We start from the raw sequence: 21,747 nt of genomic DNA on the forward strand, positions 1-21,747 counted from the left end.
GGGATAGCATTACTCTTTTGAAATAAGTACTAATGAAGACACTAGAAAAGATTTGAGAATATAACTAGCATATTTAGTATGAGTGAATAACTTCATTGATGAGCTAGCACTGTGTTTACAGAACATGTTCGTTCTAGAAAGAAGTGTCATTATGATAATTATTATATGTAGTGTGTTTCCTAAAAGGTGTTTTCAGCATCTCTTTAGAATATGGTGGGAGAAAAAGAATTTTCTTTTTTAGAATTTTTCAATGATTGTGCATATATACAAGACGAGAATAAGCTATGGACATCCTGGTCTGTATGAATTTATGTACATGTCAACTGTATGCTTACTTTGTGTTCCAAAAAATCTTTTCAGGTGTTCTCAGTGTTCTTAAATTTTTGAAGAGTATTGACGCAACTTCTAATTGGCTGTCTTCCACTATCTTCAGTTACATAGGGAATAATGAGGTGGGGGTGTGAAACACAATTTTAATGCACATTTCATTTAATAGTTGCTGCTGTTTTTCAGTGTTTCCACACAATTGGCAAAGCTCACCCAAAAAGCAAGTTGAAAAGCACAGACTGTGTAAAGAATGTTTCTGCCATGAACAAGACTGATGATGTCTGGTTTAAATGAAGTCCTAGTGTGTCTGTAGGTTTACATGTGAGAAAGAAATGCAGAATACATTGCTCAGACATGATCATGGGATATGTGCTTGGAGCTGAAGCCTAGGCTTGCAGAGAGGTGTAGGCTAACATAAACTGATACAGTAAACAACTGAACAAAAGCCTAAAGAGAAAAAAAAAATGGAATTATGCTAAAGTTTGCCTTGAAAGTCTTAAATCTGTCATGTGAACAGCTTTCATCAGATTTAGATATACAGTGGCACCTGTGTGAGTACAGAGTTGTTAAAGTATCTGCAGTTTTACTGGGTGTGCCTTGGGGTGAATTTAATTTTCTGCATGGCTGCCCGTTTATTGCTGTGCTTTGTATTGGTAACTAAAACAGTGATGATACCACACCAGTGTTTTGGCTATTGCTGAGCAGTGCTGCACAACCTCAAGCCTTTCTCTCCCTCCATCCCCAAAACACACACAGCAAGGAGGCTGGGGTTGGGCAGGAGAGGGACCTGGCCAGTCACAGAGGGACCTGGGGGTGTTGATTGACAGCCGGCTGAACAGGAGCCAGCCGTGTGCCCAGGGGGCCAAGAAGGCCAATGGCATCCTGGCTTGTGTCAGCAATAGCGTGGCCAGCAGGGACAGGGAAGGGATCTGACCCCTGTCCTCCGCACTGGTGAGGCCGCCCCTCGATTCCTGTGTTCAGTTTTGTGCCCCTCACTACAACAAGGACATTGAATGACTCGAGCGTGTCCAGAGAAGGGCAACGGAGCTGGTGCAGGGTCTGGATCACAGGTCGTACGAGGAGCGGCTGAGGGAACTGGGGGTGTTTAGTCTGGAGAAGAGGAGGCTGAGGGGAGACCTCATCGCCCTCTACAGCTGCCTGAAAGGAGGTTGCAGAGAGCTGGGGATGAGTCTCTTTAACCAAGTAACAAGTGATAGGACAAGAGGGAATGGCCTCAGGTTGTGCCAGGGAAGGTTTAGACTAGATCTCAGGAAGTATTTCTTTCCAGAAGGGGTTGTTGGGCGTTGGAATGGGCTGCTCAGGGAGGTGGTGGAGTCCCCATCCCTGGAGGTGTTTAAGAGTCGGGTCAATTTAGCGCTGAGGGATATGGTGTGGTTGGGAACTGTCAGTGCTAGGTGAACGGTTGGACTGGATGATCTTCAAGGTCCTTTCCAACTTTGATGATTCTGTGATTCTGAGGTTCAGCAGGGACATAATCGGCACAGCTGACCCAAACTGACACTCCATACTATATGATGTCACGCTCAGCAATAAAAACTCAGGGAAAGGAGGAGGAAGCTGGAATATTCATGGTTATGGTGTTTGTCTTCCTAAGCACCTGAGGCTCTGCTTTCCAGGAGCTGGCTGGACATCTGCCTGATAAAGGAAAATAGTGAATGAACTCCTTATTTTGCTTTGCTAGCACACACAGATTTTGCTATCTGTATTAAACTGTGATTATCTCTATCCACAAGTCTTCTTACCTTCTTTCTATTTTCTCCTCACCCCACGGAAAAGGGGAGTGAGCAAGAGGCTGGATGGATGTTTGACTGTTGGCCAGGGTTAACCCACCACAACAGTAATTCTTTTTTAATGTATTATGTTCCAACCTTAAACATATTTTGAAAGGATTGCATTTTTTTCAGCTTCCTTCAGAAAGTCAGTTCACAGGTTTTATGCTTTAATGTGTCATAGTATGAATGATATTTAGTTGAATACCCAAAGTAACTAAGAAAGGAAAGCATTAATGCTAATTCAGATAAACTTCAGTGGTCTTTGCTGTAATCCATTGTCCTCTGTATTCTTGCACTGCTCAAGCTTTTACATGTAACACGAGAATGCATTTGACTGTGCATGCTACAGAGAAATAAGTTAAGCATATATTTTTCTCTTTGTGACTGACTGGACTTGTGTATTATTATTTTAATTACCCCTCAGGCAATCCTCTGATGTGTGATCGTGTGCAGGTCAATGTTCTGTGAGTCCTTCAACATGACAGTTCATAGAATAATTATCCTGTCATCACACCTTGATTCATTGTTACGTTGTTTCTTAGGGTTTTTCTCTTACTCACATTTGCTTAGCAACCAGATCACACATCTCTTATACTTATTATTCAAGTAATCACCCTCTGCAGCACATAGATGCATCAATTAAAGCTTTACAATGAAGTATATTGTTCTGTGTAGAATCCTCAGGTGTCAGGAATTAAAAATTGATTTTAAATGGTGCAGGCCTTCTTCAAATGACTAGCCTGTGTTTATATTAAACAAACAAGCATGCTAACAATTCTAAACAAAAAATGTGTTGGGTCGCAATCAATAGAAAATGGATGATAAAATTATATTCTGTTCTTAAAGTGCTTAGTCTTTTTTAGAGATTTGCCAATTTGCATGCAGCTCTGAAATGTCTGAGTGCCAAATATCTATTTTAGATGTGTTTTTTCAGACACAAATCAATTTTGTACCTGCTTTATTTACTCTTACCTATATTATTTGTTAACATTTTCTGGCTAATTTTCAGATTTGGGTATATTTCACAGCAAATTATTATTAGAATGAAATTCGAGTACCCAGAAGCTGTCAGAATGGTTCAGTGATTTAATGTTGGCATCCTGCAGCTTTCACCGTAATCAGCAGATGCTCTGGCATTACCATAAATGTTTTCTTAACCGTCTCTGTCAAAAAAAAAAAGAAAATATTTTTCCTGTTTGGAGTTTGCTGTTTCTGATTAAATTCGGTTTGGCTTCTTTTGCATAGTTAATATACCATGATGATATCTAACCATTTGTTTTTAATATCACCTTTTGAGCTAAACACATTTGCAAGGCTGCTTTGTCACTCAGAAGAGACAAATGAAAACCAAGTCTATGTATAAGAATCCTCTGTTTCATGGCTTGGGAGGTCTTAATGCCTTCTGCCTTGATTTCTCAGTGAGTGTAAAGGGCTCATTTTTTCAGTCTCTCTCATTTTTTCATATTCTACAGAAGAGCTTTCTTCTGTAAGCACTAAGATGTGTCTTAGATTTCTTGAAATTTAAAAAAATCCTCTCTGATATAGCAAGATTCATTTCTGTCAGCTGGTTATCGCTAAAAAGTAATTGCATGCAGCTGATTAGGAAAAGAGGAAACTGGAAATGCTACTTTTGGCTTCCAATGTTTTTAATACACCAAAGTGACTGCTAAGAGTCTAACTGTTAGAACATAGGGCAGCAAATTTGTTCATCACATGAAAAATGCAAACCATTAATGATGTTAAGCGCAGCATTTTGAATTCACAAGGACTGGATTATAACCCATGACAGTGTGTCTCAAATTTGTCTCCTATGATAATTCAGTGATATTTGGAAGAGTCAATAAAAGCCATCTTTAAAAAATAATTCCTGTTTCAGACTCTGTTGAAATCCTGGTCCATTTTCAAAGTGATTTCTCACACTTGCAAAGTACAGTTGTTGATGTCAAAATACACGTATGGCTGGATGGTGTGCGGAGTAGAAAATTTTTTTATGTCCCTTATCTCCCCACACATGAGCAAGGCCCAATTACAGTCCATCCCAAAGAGAGGAAATAATTAAGTGAAAGCACATAGCATTAATTAGAGCTTCATATATAGAGCGAGAAGAATTGGCAAAGGAATATATATACAATATTGCAGAGCATGGGGAGGATGAATCACTTTTCCTCTGCCTTTATTTCCCAATATTTGGTTTTGTGTGAGGCTCTTCTTGAAAATGTACTATTTTCTGCTACACAGTTTCAGTCTCCTTGATAGTATGCTTTTGACTGTTTTCTGCAGAGTTTTGTCAGAGGAAAGAAAGGACCATAATTGTAATTGTTCAAGCATTATTATTACATGAACTAAGATGATTTGGCTTCATCCCGTCTCTAGTATATTCATGAAGGCAATCTTAGATGTTAATTTACAGGGGTGAAACTTCACGATCAGGTCTGCTTCTGTCCTGTTGACAAGCACCCATGCTGTAAAGAAGCACAGATATCTTTAAGCTGACATCAATATTGTGTAAATCTTTTTTTGATCTACTTAGGATTTGGAGTTCTCATAAATACTTTTCCAGGTTGGTAAATCACTACACTCTCACCTTCATAGCAACAACAGCATGCAGCGCTCTCTGTTACCCTACTTCCCTCCAGAGAAGGGAATGTTTTAAAAACATTTTAAAATGAGAGCAGCCTGAGACTGTATGCTATTCTTGCAGTCTTTTGAATAATAGTGAACGATAGCCCACTGTGACTGTGACCTGTGTGGGCAAGAACTGCCCAAGAACATTTGTCCGGTACCTGTTACAGGAATGTGAGAAAATTACACTTCTACTCAACTATTAAAACCCACCTAATTTACTTTCAGCTCTAGCCTTCCATCTTTATGCTTCTCCCAAAAACATTTGCAAGACTCTGTCAATCCCCCTTTCCCTTAGAAGCAGATTGATTCCTTAGGAGAGAAGTGCAACAAGTGATGAGGTAAAGACAATTTTTCCCATCAGTTTGATCTGACATTACAAAATATTTGTGCTCTACCTTCAGGCAATGCGACCTACAAACACTCTGATTGCTGATTTAAACATGGGAATAGAAGTTTGGACTAAAAATAGGAAATACAAATTGTATGATTTTATAGCAGTTATTAGAATAGTTAGGGAATAGCTTGTAAAAATTTAATATCAGGAACAGTGGATAAGAAATTATTTAGCATTAAACTATTAAGGCAATTACTAGACATAGTTACACAGGGCTTTTTTTAAATGTTTATGCTAAATAGTAAATACTTAACAGAAACAGTAGTGTTATTTAGAACTACAGTGAGTGGAAACTCATAAATATCAGGTCAGTCTTTAAGACTTGCTTTGTTGTTTGGATTTGTTGGGTTTTATTTTCCAGAGGTAGGAGGCTTCCTACAGTGTTTTTCTCCACAATTGGTAAAAAAAAATACAAATCATGTGTTTCTTTTCCATTTTGGTTATTTTCATCAGCATATTATCATTACTTATTATAGCTGTCAGCGGCTGTCCTTTGATGACAGCACTCTTTATGCATATTCCTGAAATTCTTTATCGAAGTGCATCTTGAAAGCAGTATTCATCTATAGGTAGATGCTATGCAGACAGATTTGGAGACTAAATGTGTCAACTGCTCAAAAGCATTAGTGGTGGTTTAGTATGTGGGACCTACCTAAATTACTGTTGGCTATGGACCTCTATGTATATTGTCACTAACTTACAGAGTCATCATTTTTGATTCTTTTAACTCTAAAGAGGATTAGGAATGGCAAGCTACAATAGTGAACAAAGTTAAAAAACAAGTAATAAACCACATTTCAGGGATTTTAAATAGTCTAAATATGTGAACTTCCAGTTTTATCATTGTAATGTCCTGATCATTTCCTGACTTAAAGAAGAGAAGAAGTTGATGTTTATCGTATTTGTACCTTGAGAGACATCCCATAAATACCTAGGCTGCATAAAATTTCTGGTCACTGCCTGAAGACCCACTGCCACTGGGTATCTATGTAGGTCAATACTTTTTTAACCCCCTTCATCCTAACATAAATAAGAAGATTAATTTATTATATACTAATACTAAATCTATGCCAGATTATTTATTAATTTTTAAATTGAGACACATTTAGTTTTTTAAAAATTATTCAAACCATGTGCTCTAGAAATCAATAATGACCACAAAGTAGGTTTCTATTTTGGAAGTTTCCGTCTTGCAGTTTCCTAGAAGCTCCTACATGTGCATTCATTTGGGGAAAGATGCATGAGAAGACACAGAAGATCCACTGTTATTCAGAGTGAAATAGGGAGGATGCCAAACTCCTAAATCTGAATTAGCCATCAGAGGTTTCTTTTCTCACTTATATAAAAACCTTGGGTGATTTCTGTCAGTCTGATCCACACTTTTGTTCTCTCTTCATCTTGACAGGCACTCAAGACTTTCATTTAAATCCCAGGTGAGAATATATTAGTTTAAACAGAGAAATTGGTCCCAACTCAATGCAAATGCAAAGTACATTTCAAAAAGATAGGAAAAAAGATTAAATGGAGTGATCAACAGGAACTTAAAGTAGTCTTTGAGAAAATGTAGGTAGGTAAGGGATTAAAAGAATTTTAAAGGCTTTGCTTTAGGACCAAATAAAAGGGAGCTGGTCTAACATAGTTCCTCTCATCACAATTTAGTTTGCTCACAGTTTGTAATTGATTTTCTTTGAAATTTAGTTTCTATAAATCCTCTATGCTAGGCTCACTTAGTGCTGACATACTCTATTCTTACCTTTTAAATTAACAAAAATCCCTATATTCACTGTTTCTGAAAACTTTGTCTCATCTAATTGAACTTACTGATTAGTGTTTATTCCTTGTGTTTCACACCTTTTTAATGCAACACTGAAGAACAGCAGCAACTATTAAATGAAATGTTCATAAAAATTATTTTTTTAGAGGTTCCAAAAATCAGTAACACTTCTCCATGCCTCATTAATTACTGTCTGCTTTAGATGAGTCATGTTGTGAGCATTTATTATGAAATACGAAGATGTAAGAAATTACTTAAGCACAGACCATTTGAGTACAGCTACCACTCCTTTAGGTGTTAGGGCTGAGGCTTCAGGGTGTAACTGAAATGTCATAACAACACATAGCACTCCTTTAACATTTCAGAGACATTCTCCAATCCTACTTTTGTCAGTCACAGAAATTGTTGAAAAAATCTGAAACTAATAAAAAGTGGCAATAAAAAATATTTAAAGTATTTTATATCATACTGTCTAGCAAGGAGCTATCCCATTCTTTTTATGAGTGATGTTAAGTAATAGACATGGACCTTCTAGCTATAGCATTCTTTCATATTATATCTAAATTATGCTTCTAGGTGGTAAGGCAGGCTTTTAAGAAAGGTAATTAGGTCTTGTTGTGTTCTAAAACCAATGCCAAGGGCTGGGAATGGATTTCAACTATTCAGCTAACTTCAGGCTGTATAAATGACATTAAGGAAAGATGGGTGCCTGAAAAAACTCAGGGCTCACAACTGTCCGGTATCTTAGGCTCTAATAGAAATTGGGGGATCAGTGGAGGAAACAAGACCCTCATTTCATACTTGAGAGGAAAACAATTAATTAATTACTTTCTTGCTGGCATTTCTGATAGTAAAAATCCAAGAGTTTGGAATCTGGAAGTTCAAAATGACAATTTTCAGAATTGGTGGGGGTTTTTAATTGGAAAATTTAAAATAGGGAATGCTAAAAGACAGATGGAGTCATCTTATCTCTAAGCTATTGTGGTGGATTGGTCTCGAGGGGCAGCCAAACTCCCATTCATTCAGTCCTCTCTTCGGTGGACAGGGATGGTGAGGGGAAGAGGAAGAACAGGAGCAAGAAAGCTCATGGGTCAAGGTAAAGACAGTGAGATCACTTACCAGTTACTGTCATGGGCAAAACAGACTCAACTTTGGGAAAATTAATTTGTTGCCAATTTGTGTAGAAAAATATATGTATATACACCTATTGATCTGGATATTGGGAAACAAAACAAAACAAAAAAAAATCAAAACACTTAGGGAAAACACACTCCTTTCTCAGGCTTGGCTTAATTCCTGACCCCTCTCCTACCCTGTTATCACTTGCAGGTTACACTAGGTCCCATCAGTGAGATAACTAATGGCACAAAGAGGTGACAGGCTCAGCTGTGCCCTGCAGTGTGTACTTTGGAGCCATCTGAAACCAACTGTGTCCAGCATGGGGCAACCCCTGTCTTCTCCTCACAGAAGTCGCTCTGCAACCCCCCTGCTACCAAAACTTTGCTAGCTACACTCGATACAGCCATCTGCTTTAGAGCTGAAGCTAGATGCAGCTGAAGTGGGAATTTGGAACCTCCACCTTGTCCTCAGCTTAAAAACAGAGCTCCTCAAAATGTCTGCCAGCAGTGGTCATATGCAGCCTTTCAAAATAAGAGTGTATCTAAGTAAATCTCAACTGTCTGAAACATAAGCCATTATTGCCCAGTTTATATCAGAAAAAGCATTTCACACTTAGAAACTGTTTTGCTTTTTTCCTCGTGCCTTCAGCAAAGCACCAGGGATGCCTTATACTTTGGCGTTGACAAGGTAACCCTTTAGGAACATCTCCAGACTAACTTCTCAAAGGCTTCTGTTTATTTAAATGGAGTGTATGGGGTTATACACTGATATCCTCACAAGGCCCATGGTATGTGACCACTGTCTAAATTACTTGGTAAGGTTGCTTTGGGACATGCATGATGATGTGGTCAGTGTAATTAGTGGAAGATGGATGGGACTTCTGGACTGAAGCTGGACTGCTGGAAACATTCCAGCTTGTGAGAATGCTATACAGCTGCATCCAGAAACAGCACATCACACTGCTGTCAAAAACACATGCTCTTTTCCCCTGCTGTTTTGCTGGGGAAACATGTGCATGCAGCAGCGATGTGCTGTTTTACCTTTCCATTGACTTTCAGTTCTGTGCATCAGGGACAGGGAAGCAGAGACAAACTACGGCACCGCACTGGGGAACTAGCAATGAGGATTATGGCTAGGGTTGTTACTTTTTCCAAGCCACAGGCAAGTCATGACTTACAGTGTAAAAACAATTTGCATTGGTGGTGAGGTTAGTATATGTGGGCTTTAGAAAACCTCAGCATAGACATTGCTTCAGGAATATTATGTAGCACATGAAGCACAAGCAAGAGAGATCAGAAACATTCCACTGGGTTTCTGAGCATTTTTCCATGTTAACTTCATAAAAGATGTAATGAGATTGTAACTGCAATTGTTCTTTCTTATGTTATGATTTTGTCATGCCCCACATTGAGATGTATGACTGTAATACAAGCGTATAATGCCACATAATGCAGTTCTCCTTATTGTATTTGCAACTTTATTTATCAATCGGTGTACAAGGATTTACATAAAAACTAAATAGGTCCTTAGTATCAAGACTTTTATTGAGAAAGTATGCAATAAAATAAAGCTTTTTAAAGCCCTTTTTTATTTTAAATATTTATTAGTTGTTTTTTAAAAATCCATATCTCCAGTGAGTCTCTGGCAATCCTTTTTATTCTCTATTAAAGGTAATACATAACAGTATCATGCAGGATTTAAAAATCTCCAACTAATCATGTTTTGCTTCCCCAAGTTCACAGCAGGCAGGTCTCATGCTTTTTTTTGTTCGCATGCTAGTGCACAATTTCCTTTTTCAGAATATAAAGTATGTAGCCTTTAATAGATTATAAGCATATCTTTATAAGTTATTCTATGCTAGGACACCATTTAAACTATGGAAAGCTATAAAGCACAATTTTCTGTCAACCGAATTTCCTGAGCATTGCTGTTAATCAAAGTAATTTTAAAAGACTTGTATCTAAATGACAGTAGCTATTTGGCTCTAGGTTATGTGAATATGATTTTGCAATGTTTTTGATTAACAGCAATGTTCAGGAAATTCATAGCTGCAAAAAAATGAATGTTAATAGGTCTGAAGGACCCATAAGAGTTAGATATTGAATAAGGGAAAGAAAAAGAGTTAAATGTCATGAAAAGTGGACACTGAGATTTTAGTAGTGTACAATGTGATCTCTGCCTAACCCATGCCTGGAACATTCAGTAGCCATAAAGTCAAAACTATTATAGGTAAATGTCTTCTCACCCCAGCATTGAGAAAACTTAAATGTGAATTCAAAGTTGGGGTTTTTTTGCTTTTTTTTTCATCTGCATAGTGATTGTTATGATACAGGTAAATGACAGGTTTTGATTGCTTAAAGTGACTGATTATTAGAAACTTGTCTCAACTACTTCCAGTAGATACATCAAATTAACAAGTTCTGTCTTTATCCAGTGATTTTTAATATCTGGTTTCTTTTTGTCTTGCTACTGCCGGAAGGTACACCTTGCTACAGTAGGTGGACAAATAGTGCATCTCCAGAAATGTAAGCTTTCTTCTTAACAAGACTTCATGTAGATGTGCCTTTCCATCAGTAGTTTTCCTTTAACCTTCTATCACTTTATTATACTAAATTATTTAAAAGTTTATTTGAACTAAGGTGTCTAAGCATGTAAATGTATTTATTTTATTCTGCAGTTTGTTTCAAATATAGTTTACTGCTAAAAGCACAAACCTGATTTATGTACGTCCATGATATAATGGTTCAAAATAGTTTAGGAAAAGTCTGGTAATATCTGCATGGTTTGTGGATTTTCTGTGGGTACCCTTGTTCTAGAAGCGCAGGATTAAAATGGTGGCCAATGTCACTAAGGCATCTCCTTGCTGTTGCAGGCAGCCATATCAAATATTGTCTTCAGAAACAGCCTGAATTCCTGCTTATAACTGATTATGGTTTTTTGTTCTCACTTACATATATGTGCATTCCAAAACTTCATGACTCTGATGGTTCAAAAGGTTTTAATCTCTAATAGAAATATATTAATGGCTGTTCATTCTTGTGCTTACTTTTTCAGTTAGTCTTGACTTGGGGCTTTTCTTGAAAGTAAATAACTATAAGCTTTATAGCCTTTATCACACTGAGCTAAGGATGTCCAGATCTTCTATTGTTGTGATCAAAGTTACATGCTAACCTGCAGCAGCGAGGTGCATTGGCTTTTTTAAACCCCCCACCTCAACAGTTATAGGTTGAAAATACACTTCCTTGGTTTTACCACTATAGCATAAGTGGTGTGAGGGAGGTGTGGTAACAATCCAAAGTCATGACAGTGGAACAGATGGGGTACCAAATCACCAATGCATGCAAGTTTTGAATCAGTGTGTGAAGCAGTACAGGGTGTTTAAGAGTTTGGGGTTAACACAAATTAATTCCTGCTTGATTAAAATAAAAAATTGGCAGGGTAGACATTAATATTTCTGAAGAATTAGTAAGACTTTTTACCTTGCTAGTGCCTAACTCATTTTAAACTTTGACTTAAATGGAAGTCATCTTTCACTCTGATAAAAAGAATGACACCAGCAGCATATATACTTCAAGTATTACAGCAGTTAATTCGTCAGGAGCATATTTACCAAAGTGAAATCTAGGACTGTAGGTAAATATGCTTTCTGAGCCAGGCCTAGCAAATTTCGATGTTTCTGAATGAGATTCACAACAGCCGGTTTACTAAGCAGGCAGCCGCCTGTCTACACATCTGCAAATACTGGACATGCACTCAGGCATCGCAATGCTAGATGGAGAAGTTCCTCCTTGACTGAAAGAACATACACAGTAAAGATGCCACCTGATTTAGGAAGCAGCTCTAATAACAATTTCAAGATGATAAAACTGGGTTTAGATAAAATGTGTGTCCAAAATTTTTTTTTTTTCAACTGACACTTAGCTGCTCAGTATTTTTGTAGCATGACTGAGACCAAAGTGTTCTCATTATCTAGGAAGTGCTGCTAATCACTAACGTAAAGTATTATGCATTAAGAACTTGACACACCGTGATATTTCCAGTGAGTCGTAACATCTTCACTGCCCAGGAGTTACAACAGATGAAACAAGGACTACTCACACAAACTGGCCAGAGATTAATTCATTTCCCTAGTCCCATTTCCCATTTTGCAGGACCCCTCATTCTGAAGGGAAAGACACTGGTCCTTCAAGTCAAATGCTCCACTCATTAGTCTGTGCCTAGCAAGTCACAAATATCAACATTATTGCTGATGTTCTGAAGAGGAAAAAAAGACACAGCTGTACGCAGCTTTACTCAAGTCACTAACTCCACACAACAATTCCGGATTGTAGGCAGCAAGTTATGGGACACACCTTTCTGCAAGTTTCAAAGCAGGACAAAAGTTTAGAAAGATCCCACCCACTACTACATCTTAATAGCTAACTTGCAGCAGTTCCCTGCTTAGACTATTTGCTGTCATAAATCTCAGCCTAAAGCACCTTACTCTGCCCCTCACAAACTATGAGAAACTGCGTAAATATTGTTGGATTTTACTTGGAGGCCTTGGTTCATAAGTGTTCACCACCTTTGTTATTCAGTCTAGTTCATCATACCTAATTGACCCTCATGCTTGGGTGTTTTAGGGTGAAGACTCTGCTGAACCGTAAAGTAGTTAAAATTTGGTTGTTGGTACTTTTGAGAAGCTTACTTTCAGTGCCTAATTTATTTTTGCCTTTTTTTAAAGTCCAACACTTATACCTAATCTCTGATTTTATGACAATATGTTTTCTTCTGCTTTAAAAAATTGTATTGATTTTCAGAACACCAAGTATTTTTCCCACTGCCCTTAGACTGAATGTAAATTAGAAGGGCTATGGTGCAACTAGTATTTTGTATATTGATACAGATAGTATGCTTTCACCAGCCTTCAAATATGTATTCAGAATCAATAAATATAAACATTTAAGTAGAATGGGATATTTAAGACTGTACATACCAGCAATATTTTAATTATCTATGATGAGCTTATTATATGTAATTATAATGATGTGTTCATACCTTATCTTTAGCCTCCTGCGATTCAGGAAAACTGAAATGTGTGTTGCTGCATTGTCAGGGTCAAATTATTTTCAGCTAAATACAAAATTCAGATTTGAATTAAGAATTGTTTATCTGATTTAGAAGATGATAGAAATAAGGTACTTATTTTCCTCCACTTGCCAAAAGGTGATTGTACTTACAAAATTTGCTGAGATTGTCCAAGAAAGTGTGTAAAATTCTCATCCATCACCAAGAGCCCCTGGTCAGGGAATGACAGTGCAGTAAATATCTTCAGCAGCTGCCTTTTAATGTACAAGCTGTTTTCGGTAGGAATTTTCAGCACTCACATAAAACACACTGTCATGAGTGACTGCCTGTGCTCCAAAGTCATTACTATTGGGATGATGGAACATCTTTCAGCGAATAACCAAAAAACTTTAAATGTCATGTCAAGTTTGTTGAAGCCATTTTCAAGCCTTGCTCAAGGTTACATGAATATTGAGTACACCTGTTTTTAAAAAGTTTGAGATTTATGAGAGGGACCACTCATATGCTGGTTTTGAGAAGAATCACTTGATTGGAGGTGGGGGGAACAAAAAAAGAAATCTAACATCAGTCCAGCAAAGCTCCTGAATATTAACTGAATACAACTTCTTGTGACAGTCAGTGCCAGTGATGTTTAGCAAAAAGTAGCAAGTTATGCAAATTCTTAAAACTACTTAGCTGCCTAAAAGATCACAAGGGAAAGAAAAATTATTACAATGGATAATTAAATTGAAGTAGATTTTTAAATGCATTTGAAAATTTGAAATATTAAAAAAGTATGTAGGAAATTTAATTAACCAGATAAAACTTGGGAAGTCACTGAGAGGTGCTGAGTACTCTGTTTTCTCTTTGACTCCAGGAAGAAAGGAGGATCCTGTCAGGCTCTGTCTGTGATTCTGTAGGAAACATGGATGCTAATCTAATGAATTCATGTAGTCTGTATCACTTCCAAAGGGACCAAGCCCACTTCTTTTGAAATGATAATATTTTTTGTCTTGCCTCCATGGCAATCATTACTCCTTCTAGTACATCATCTGCGTGTAAAATTTTGTCTGATCAAGAGGTCTTTTTGTATTACAAAATATTGAAACTGAGTATTTTAATAGTGAAACAAAGCTTGTTTGTTTTATCTTCTGCAGAGAATCAGAAAGGACAACTAGAGAAGTCATGTTCGCACCACAGTACCAGTTTAAACTTGACAAGAAGCCCAGTCACCAAAGAGGTTACTTATGATGTGGAAACAAGTTCTGCGGCATGGAACAGGGCTGTTGGGAGAAAGGAAACCTGTCATGGAGAAGGCAATAAAGAAAAGAAAATAGATCGTATCAGGTCTCCTTCTAAGGGAGAAGCCATTCCAGAAGTAGAAGCTCTCCTGGCAAGATTGCGAGCACTGTAGAATAGTCATATAAAGGATTAAAACGAAGCTTAAAAACAAGCTGTAATAGCCTACATCTTTAAAGATACACTAATTTTCTACTATTGACATTACATACTTCTGAGGTCCTAACTTCCCTGTGGATGAATGATCTACTTATAAATTGTTTGCAAGACTGTACAATACGATTTTGCATAACTGCAAGATGATTTTTATTATATGTTTTTACCTACTTAGCATACAAAAAATATCAGAAGAAAACAGATACTAAATCATTCCAAGGCACAATCCTTTTATTGGACAAACTGCTGACCACATGTTTTGAGAGCTTCTCAAAATAAGAATATCTTTTATTGATAAATCATCATGCCTGAGAATAAGGGTCAGTAATAACGGAAAAAGTATTCTTATATTTTCCACTGTAATTTCTATACTTAAGGTGCTTTAGCACCTAAAGAGTATTATAGCATCCTTTGCAATTATAGTAATAGGAAATATGTATCATATAAGTCAGCCATATTCCAGTTTGAGTTCATCAAAGAGCACCAAAGCTTGCTGAATTATATATGTATATACAAAATGGAAATCCATGGACAGTAAACAAAAAAATCTATGCAAATAATATACTTTATGTGTGATTAATATATCACTGCTGTTAAGCTTAGTTATGATTGTTATATCAAAATAATATATACAATTTCTGTGATTGCAAGGTTTTGCAATTGTATCCAGTGGGGAGAAATATCTTTACAGTTCTTATCAGTGTAATATTTTATCTTTTCACATGTGAGTTAATATGTTTCTATAAAAGGAACATGTAATGGAAAAGGTTTTTACAATTGGTTTTTCACAAACTCATTTTCCAGTAGTCCGTAAAATCTTATTTGCTGGCACAATAGGAATCTTGCACATAATTGCATCTCTTTTATCGTACTGTCATTGTACCTTGTTACATGTTCGCTATCATATTTATTAATTGCACATCATAAAGAATCGCTACCGATGTTACCAAGTAGGAAGCTACTATTGGTATCTTTGGTTCATTATTTAAAGCTTCCTTATTATAAGAGTGTATTAGTTATCTAATATCTTTCTTCTAAATTACTCTATTTTTCTTTACAAAATGCTGAAAAATATGTCTTTCAATAAGAGTCAGTTACATGAAACCCGTGTTTCAATGCTCCAGTGCTTTTTTATATCCTTGTTGAAGTTGCCTTCATACTTCCTGCACTAAACATTAATAAAGTTAATTAGAACTTGGAAACTGGACCTGTTTATGCATACTGCATGGAGGGTTTTTCAGCCATCATGGGAATCAATCTCATGTTTCTGGGGCTGTTGTAACTCTCATTATACACTCTAATTACACTTCCTGCCTTAGCTGAAAAAAGTAAGAGGTATAAACAGAAGTCAGGGAAAAATACAGAGAAATCCTATCAGACTATCTTTTCTTCAGCTCTTATTGCAAACAGTGGGCAAAGGTGTCATATAACGCCACCTTTGGTAACTTAAAATTGCACAGAGTAACTGTAGAATTGGGGCTTAATGCATATTCAGTGGATCACTAGAAATACAACTATTACTAATTGTTTCACTAAGGTCTTCTGCACCTCCACTGTTAAGACTTACTATCCTTGTTTTACAGGGTGCAGTAAAAATTACTGTCTGCAAATTACAATATGCTTGAGTAAATAAAATGGTGTTTGAGACACAAAGAAAATGTATGTTGAAGGAAAAAAAAAAAAATTCACTGGATGTCTTCAGTTGCTGAGGACATGCTAAAATAAAAGGGTTAGGAGTAGAGAACCGTCTCTGAAATATTAGCAGGATGACCTTCCAAGTGAAGGTGGAAGTACAAATTCATTTTCCAGAACACAGTGAACTTGTTCATTTGAATTAGTGGATAATAGTCCACAACAGAAAACTGACAGTTCAGGACACTACTGCATAGTTTATCAAGAAAGGAAAAGTTACAAAACTATCTTATCTACTGAAATTTTCAATGAACAAAATGCCAAAAGCAGCCTAGCATCTTCTGATTTGAAAATAAATATTTACATTTAAAATTATAGATCTTAAGCCACCTTTCCTTGAAGTTTGAGAAGCTTTTAGAAATGTATTCCAAGGCTTTTAGTCCTTCTAAGACACTATGTTTCTGAAATTAATCCTTTCAAGCAGCCATCAAGTTAATTCACAGTTTCTTTTGTGTAACTAGAAAAATAAAAGAAGCTATGCTTCTTAGAATCCATGTAAATACAGCATGTAATTTTTTTCCCCTTTAGTATTTCTTTGTACCATCATACTTTGATATAGTCAGAGTTCAAGTGCACAGTCCAGTTGAAATGCACAGTAAGTTTTCTTTCTACATTTCATCTTTCTTTAACTTCCCTTAGAAGCAAAAAAATACACAGGACATTTTTGATAGGAAAAAGTGTTTGTATTGCCTAATGAGTTCAGGTAAAAATAACTTTGAAAGTATCATGTCTGTATTATTTTTCTATGCTTTTATGTTTTTATTAAAGTCAAAACTCAGCTCCTAAATTTTATGGAATAAATTATTTCCATTTTAAAATTAATTCATTTATTCAATATAAAATTCAAAGTTAATGCAATCTAAAAATACTTAGAGTAGACCTTTAATGGTGTGTGTGCTGGTTATTTTTAGTAAGCTATTTTTTAGTAAGTATCAAGTCTGTTCCTTGAACTGAGGGATCGAGCTATATACCACTTGTGCTAGATATTGATGAAGGTTTCACATACCATGCAAAACCCTCTCTTTCTGTAATTCAAACCTGTAAATTAAATCCTTATAAAAAGAACTTCCTGATTTCTTCAAACATGAGTGTTCACATAAAAGCACTAGAAGTAATCTTGCAAGGTACATTCCACTGCTCCTTCTCTACCTGAGCAGCAGACATAAGGCAGAAACACCCATGGCTTTTCTTACCAGTAAAACTGTAAAATTCTAACACATCTTTCTGATTCTTCACATTCATTTTGGATGACCTTTCGTTTCACTCAGTGTGCTGGTTTTGTCTGGGCTAGAGTTAATTTTCTTCACAGCAGCTAGTATGGGGCTGTGTTTTGGATTTGTGCTGGAAACAGTGTTGATAACACAGGGATGTTTTAGTTACTGCTGAGCAGTGCTTACACAGAGTCAAGGCCTTTTCTACTTCTCACCCCACCCCACTAGTGAGTAGGCTGGGGATGCACAAGAAGTTGGGAGGGAACACAGCTGGGACAGCTGACCCCAACTGACCAAAGGGATATCCCACACCATATGGCATCATGCTCAGCACATAAAGCTGGGGAAGAAGAAGGAAGCAGGTGACATTTGGAGTTACGGCATTTGTCTTCCCAAGCAACCGTTACATGTGAAGGAGCCCTGCTTTCCTGGAGATGGCTGAACATCCGCCTCCCGATGGGAAGCAGTGAATGAATTCTTTGTTTTGTTTTGCTTGCATACACAGCTTTTGCTTTACCTATTAAACTGTCTTTACCTCAACCCACAAGTTTTCTCACTGTTACCCTTCTCATTCTCTTCCCTCATCCCACTGGGTGGGAAGTGAGTGAATGGCTGTGTGAGGCTTAGTTGCTGGATGGGGTTAAACCGTGATAGAGAGTAAAAGAATTTTGATACTACATCAATTTTTACTTTATACATACACCATATTATTCACAGTGGTGATCTGAATTCGTATGTAATATTCTAATGTTTTGACCTTCTCAAGATATGAATGTTTGTGATGGGTATCTTCAAGCTGCATGCAACGAAGCTTGACACCTGGCTTATGGACCATAGGTAACCTACTAGTCTGTGTAAACCTAGAAGGAAAAATGATGGTAGCAATTTTATTACAAAATAGTTCAACAGCATTAGAGGTGGTGGCTGCCATGAGATGTAATACTACTCTGAATCAGGCACTTCTTTAAAGGAGCATGAACCTTCAACCTGAAAAAAATCGTAGTTACTTTTTTGTTCCCCATTAATTATGGCAACACTACTGCTTAGGAGGCTGAAAAGACCACATATTAAAAAAAAATAGATGCAGTTGTTACAAACAGCTTTCCTCCAACACACAGTTTTCCTTGCTTTACCTCATATGAGCGGTCCTCAGCCTGGCACATGCAAAGTCACACTTTCCAGAACTGAACGAGTTAATGCTGAGCAGCCTGAGGTACTGCAGCCCTTTAGACTTTTATAATAAAAGCTGAAAAAGAAGACATTTGCTGCTAACACTTTATCCACATCCATTTCTAATGAACAGGACCAAATTATAATTTTTACACTAATCTTTCCAAGCATTGCAATACTCGATAATTATAAAACAAATGGGCAACAAGCAGGGGTCAATAAACCCTAAGCTGTGGCACCTAAAATGTTATACTAAGCAACCAGGGTCAAGTGAAAGAGCTCAGGAAAAAAGCAATTACATGACAACATTGTTTTCTCCAGAACAAAGTAAAGCATTACTATACATTGTCTTTTTTTTTAATGCGATGTGTGGGTTTTACACAACTGAACTGCAGCAGAAAAATAACTTCACTTTAAAGTTTGATGACCTGTTTGTTTAGTTTTCTAAAAATTCGAATTCTAAAAAGAATTCGATGAATTGCAGATTTTATCAGTTTTCTGTCTAACTTTATGCCAACATTCCTATATGTAACAAATTATAAAATTAACTATGTCACCAACTATTCAATTTGATTTAAATTTTTTTGGCACATGAAGCAAGGGCATTTTTTTCCTTTCCGGATACACCTTCTACATTTCACTATTGTATGTTTTACATGAAGTACAGTATTAAGACCAGAACTATACATCTCACTGTAAAACCATGCTAATAAAGCATTATGGTCACTGGCACAAATGAAGAATAAACAAGAGGTCATCCAGATACAATTTTTCTCTCCCTCCCAGTTACAGAGGTAGCCATTAAGTTTCATAAGTTAGCTGAGTACATTTTAAACCCCTCTGTACTTTTATTTCAGTAATGTAGGTTTTTGTGATCCATGCAAAGGCATACACGGAAGAATTATTAAGGGAAATAATTTCTGGCAACATACCAAAAATACACTGAGCAGATGACTTGCATGCAACATCAGCCCTGTATACCGTAGGAGGCATAACACTTTAATATAATCCAAACAGAGGCAGATAAGGTATTTCACTCCACTGAAAGAAAATAGTTCCTTTCATCTAAATGAGTCTATTCCACTGCTGATACCAGAACTGTGTATATTTTGAGAGGGTAATATACCCCTATTTTAAAATCTGTGTTATATTAGCCAGAAAAATAAACTATGGAAAGAGAAGTGCAGAGACTAGGAAGCAGAGTTGATTAATGTGCTGCCTGATTTCACTTCTGGGACCTGAAATTGCATCTAGTGCAGAATGGAACAACTGGGGGGAAAAAAAAAAAAAAAAAAAAGTCTGATGTGACATATTTAAAGGTCATAAAGGAAATGATGGTGGGTGATCCGGAGTTGATATGGCCACAGGTGTCTTGTCTATTCAAAGATATATATCAGAATATCCTCAGAATAGCAATGCTATTGGGCTGTTAGTTGTCAAAGGCCTCAAATGAATAAAACGAAGGAAAAGTCTGGCAGAGATAAATATGAGCGCCCATAAAACCTAAGAATATCCTTGTCTTAAATCCAAGCGTCAGTCCTGCTCCTATTCACTTTGATAGCTAAAGGAAGAGCATGAGGAGAGAGAGGAGTTCACACAATGGTCATACCTCCCTACTGCCTTACTGGAAAATACTGTTCTTGGTAGCTACTACAGTGGCTGAGACAGAGTAGGTAGCACAGAAGGCAGTCGTGCCCTCCTAGTGTTTCAGACAGTGGAGCAAACTACAAAGGCCATGACCAGCAAATGTGGGCTCAAATCACGGGTTCACAATAAAACCCCCACGTTTCTACAGCCACACATTAAGCATAATAAAAAAGATTGTCTTCTAAAGTGTTCAAGTATCAAAATGGCAACAGAATATGTCCATACTCCTGATGGCTTCAAGTCTGGTGGCTCCATGCAAGCTACACATTCAGAAAGAACATTAATTCTCACTTATTTAGGCTTCTCTGTTATAGTAGTCCAACCTATAATTGAAATTTTCAGTCCGAAGCAAGCCATGTAAACTTTGCAGTCTATAACTGTTAGTAAAAAAAAAAAAAAAAAAAAAGGCTTTTGTAAAAGCTCTGCTTAATTTGTTGCATTTTAATGTGAAGGTTGTTGCACACAGTTGAAAACACGCAGCGCAACAAGACTCTTTCCATTAAGTAAGACAGAAATGGCAATTATGCAGTCTGTTGATCGGATTTTTTACTAATGAAGGGTACTTTTTGCTAATGGATAGGAAAGCAAAGCAGTCTAGTCAAACAAGTCACCTTGATAGTATAAAGCAAGACCCATCAATTTTGCACACAACTTCTTCAGTAATGAATTTTGGAGCACAACCCATCAGCATCGCTCCTGAAAGGCAACCACGGAGGTAGAGGAACCACAAAAAGTGGTTTGAAATGAAAAATGAGACAAGAGTTTTACATCCCTTTAAAAGGGGAATTGATTGTGATGAATTTTTCTCCAAGGTGCCTGGGCACTGCATTAAAATGCTTAGACAGAAAAAAATATGAGCCTGCTACATAGTTGGTGGCACCTCGCCATTTTGTGCTGCAGCATCACAGTAAGATAGCTGGAGTCCTGTCTTCATATCTATCCTTGAATCCATTGTCACTGTAGAGAATAAGAAGGTATAGTAACTATACTAGTAAGACAGTTTTTTTCACTTGGAGTGTAACAGGTTCTAACCGTCAAACCCATGCTGAAGCCTCATGATCACAGGGGAGAAAAGCCACCTTTCTCCCTGTCTCCTCTGCAACAAATGTGGGGCATGCTGGTCCACAAGGAACAGAAAGAGCTCTCATTAACTTTAGCTCCAGAATAAATTTTATTCCTTGATTACCAAATCCCCTAAGAGGGATGAGAAGTTCTTATTTTTCTCAGCAGGACTGCATGACAGTAAAACTTTCCACAAACTAATAAACAGTTAAAATTCAATAGCACCTAGGTAGAATATCGAAATCAGCAGGCAAGAACAAATTAAGCCCTTCCTGAGAAAGGCTGTGCAGGATAGAATCACAGAATCATAGAATTATAGAATGGTTTGGGTTGGAAGGGACCTTAAAGATCTTCTAGTTCCACCCCCCCTGCCATGGGCAGGGACACCTTCCACTAGCCCAGGTTGCTCAAAGCCCCGTCCAACCTGGCCTT

At 37.1% G+C, this 21,747-nt stretch overlaps 1 protein-coding gene across 2 annotated transcripts in view; it reads left to right on the forward strand.

The window, feature by feature from the left end:
• DIAPH3 (diaphanous related formin 3) overlaps positions 1-16,998 on the forward strand; it is a 255,321-nt gene extending 238,323 nt beyond the window's left edge. For both annotated transcript variants that reach the window (XM_074912215.1, XM_074912225.1), the window contains one exon: positions 14,236-16,998. In XM_074912215.1, coding sequence (XP_074768316.1) covers positions 14,236-14,492 — 257 coding nt within the window. In that variant the 3' untranslated portion in view covers positions 14,493-16,998. The remainder of the gene's footprint in view (positions 1-14,235) is intronic.
• Positions 16,999-21,747: the final 4,749 nt, after the last annotated feature.

The sequence above is a fragment of the Athene noctua genome, chromosome 1 (assembly GCF_965140245.1).
Source record: "Athene noctua chromosome 1, bAthNoc1.hap1.1, whole genome shotgun sequence".
Classification (NCBI taxonomy): Eukaryota; Metazoa; Chordata; class Aves; order Strigiformes; family Strigidae; genus Athene; species Athene noctua.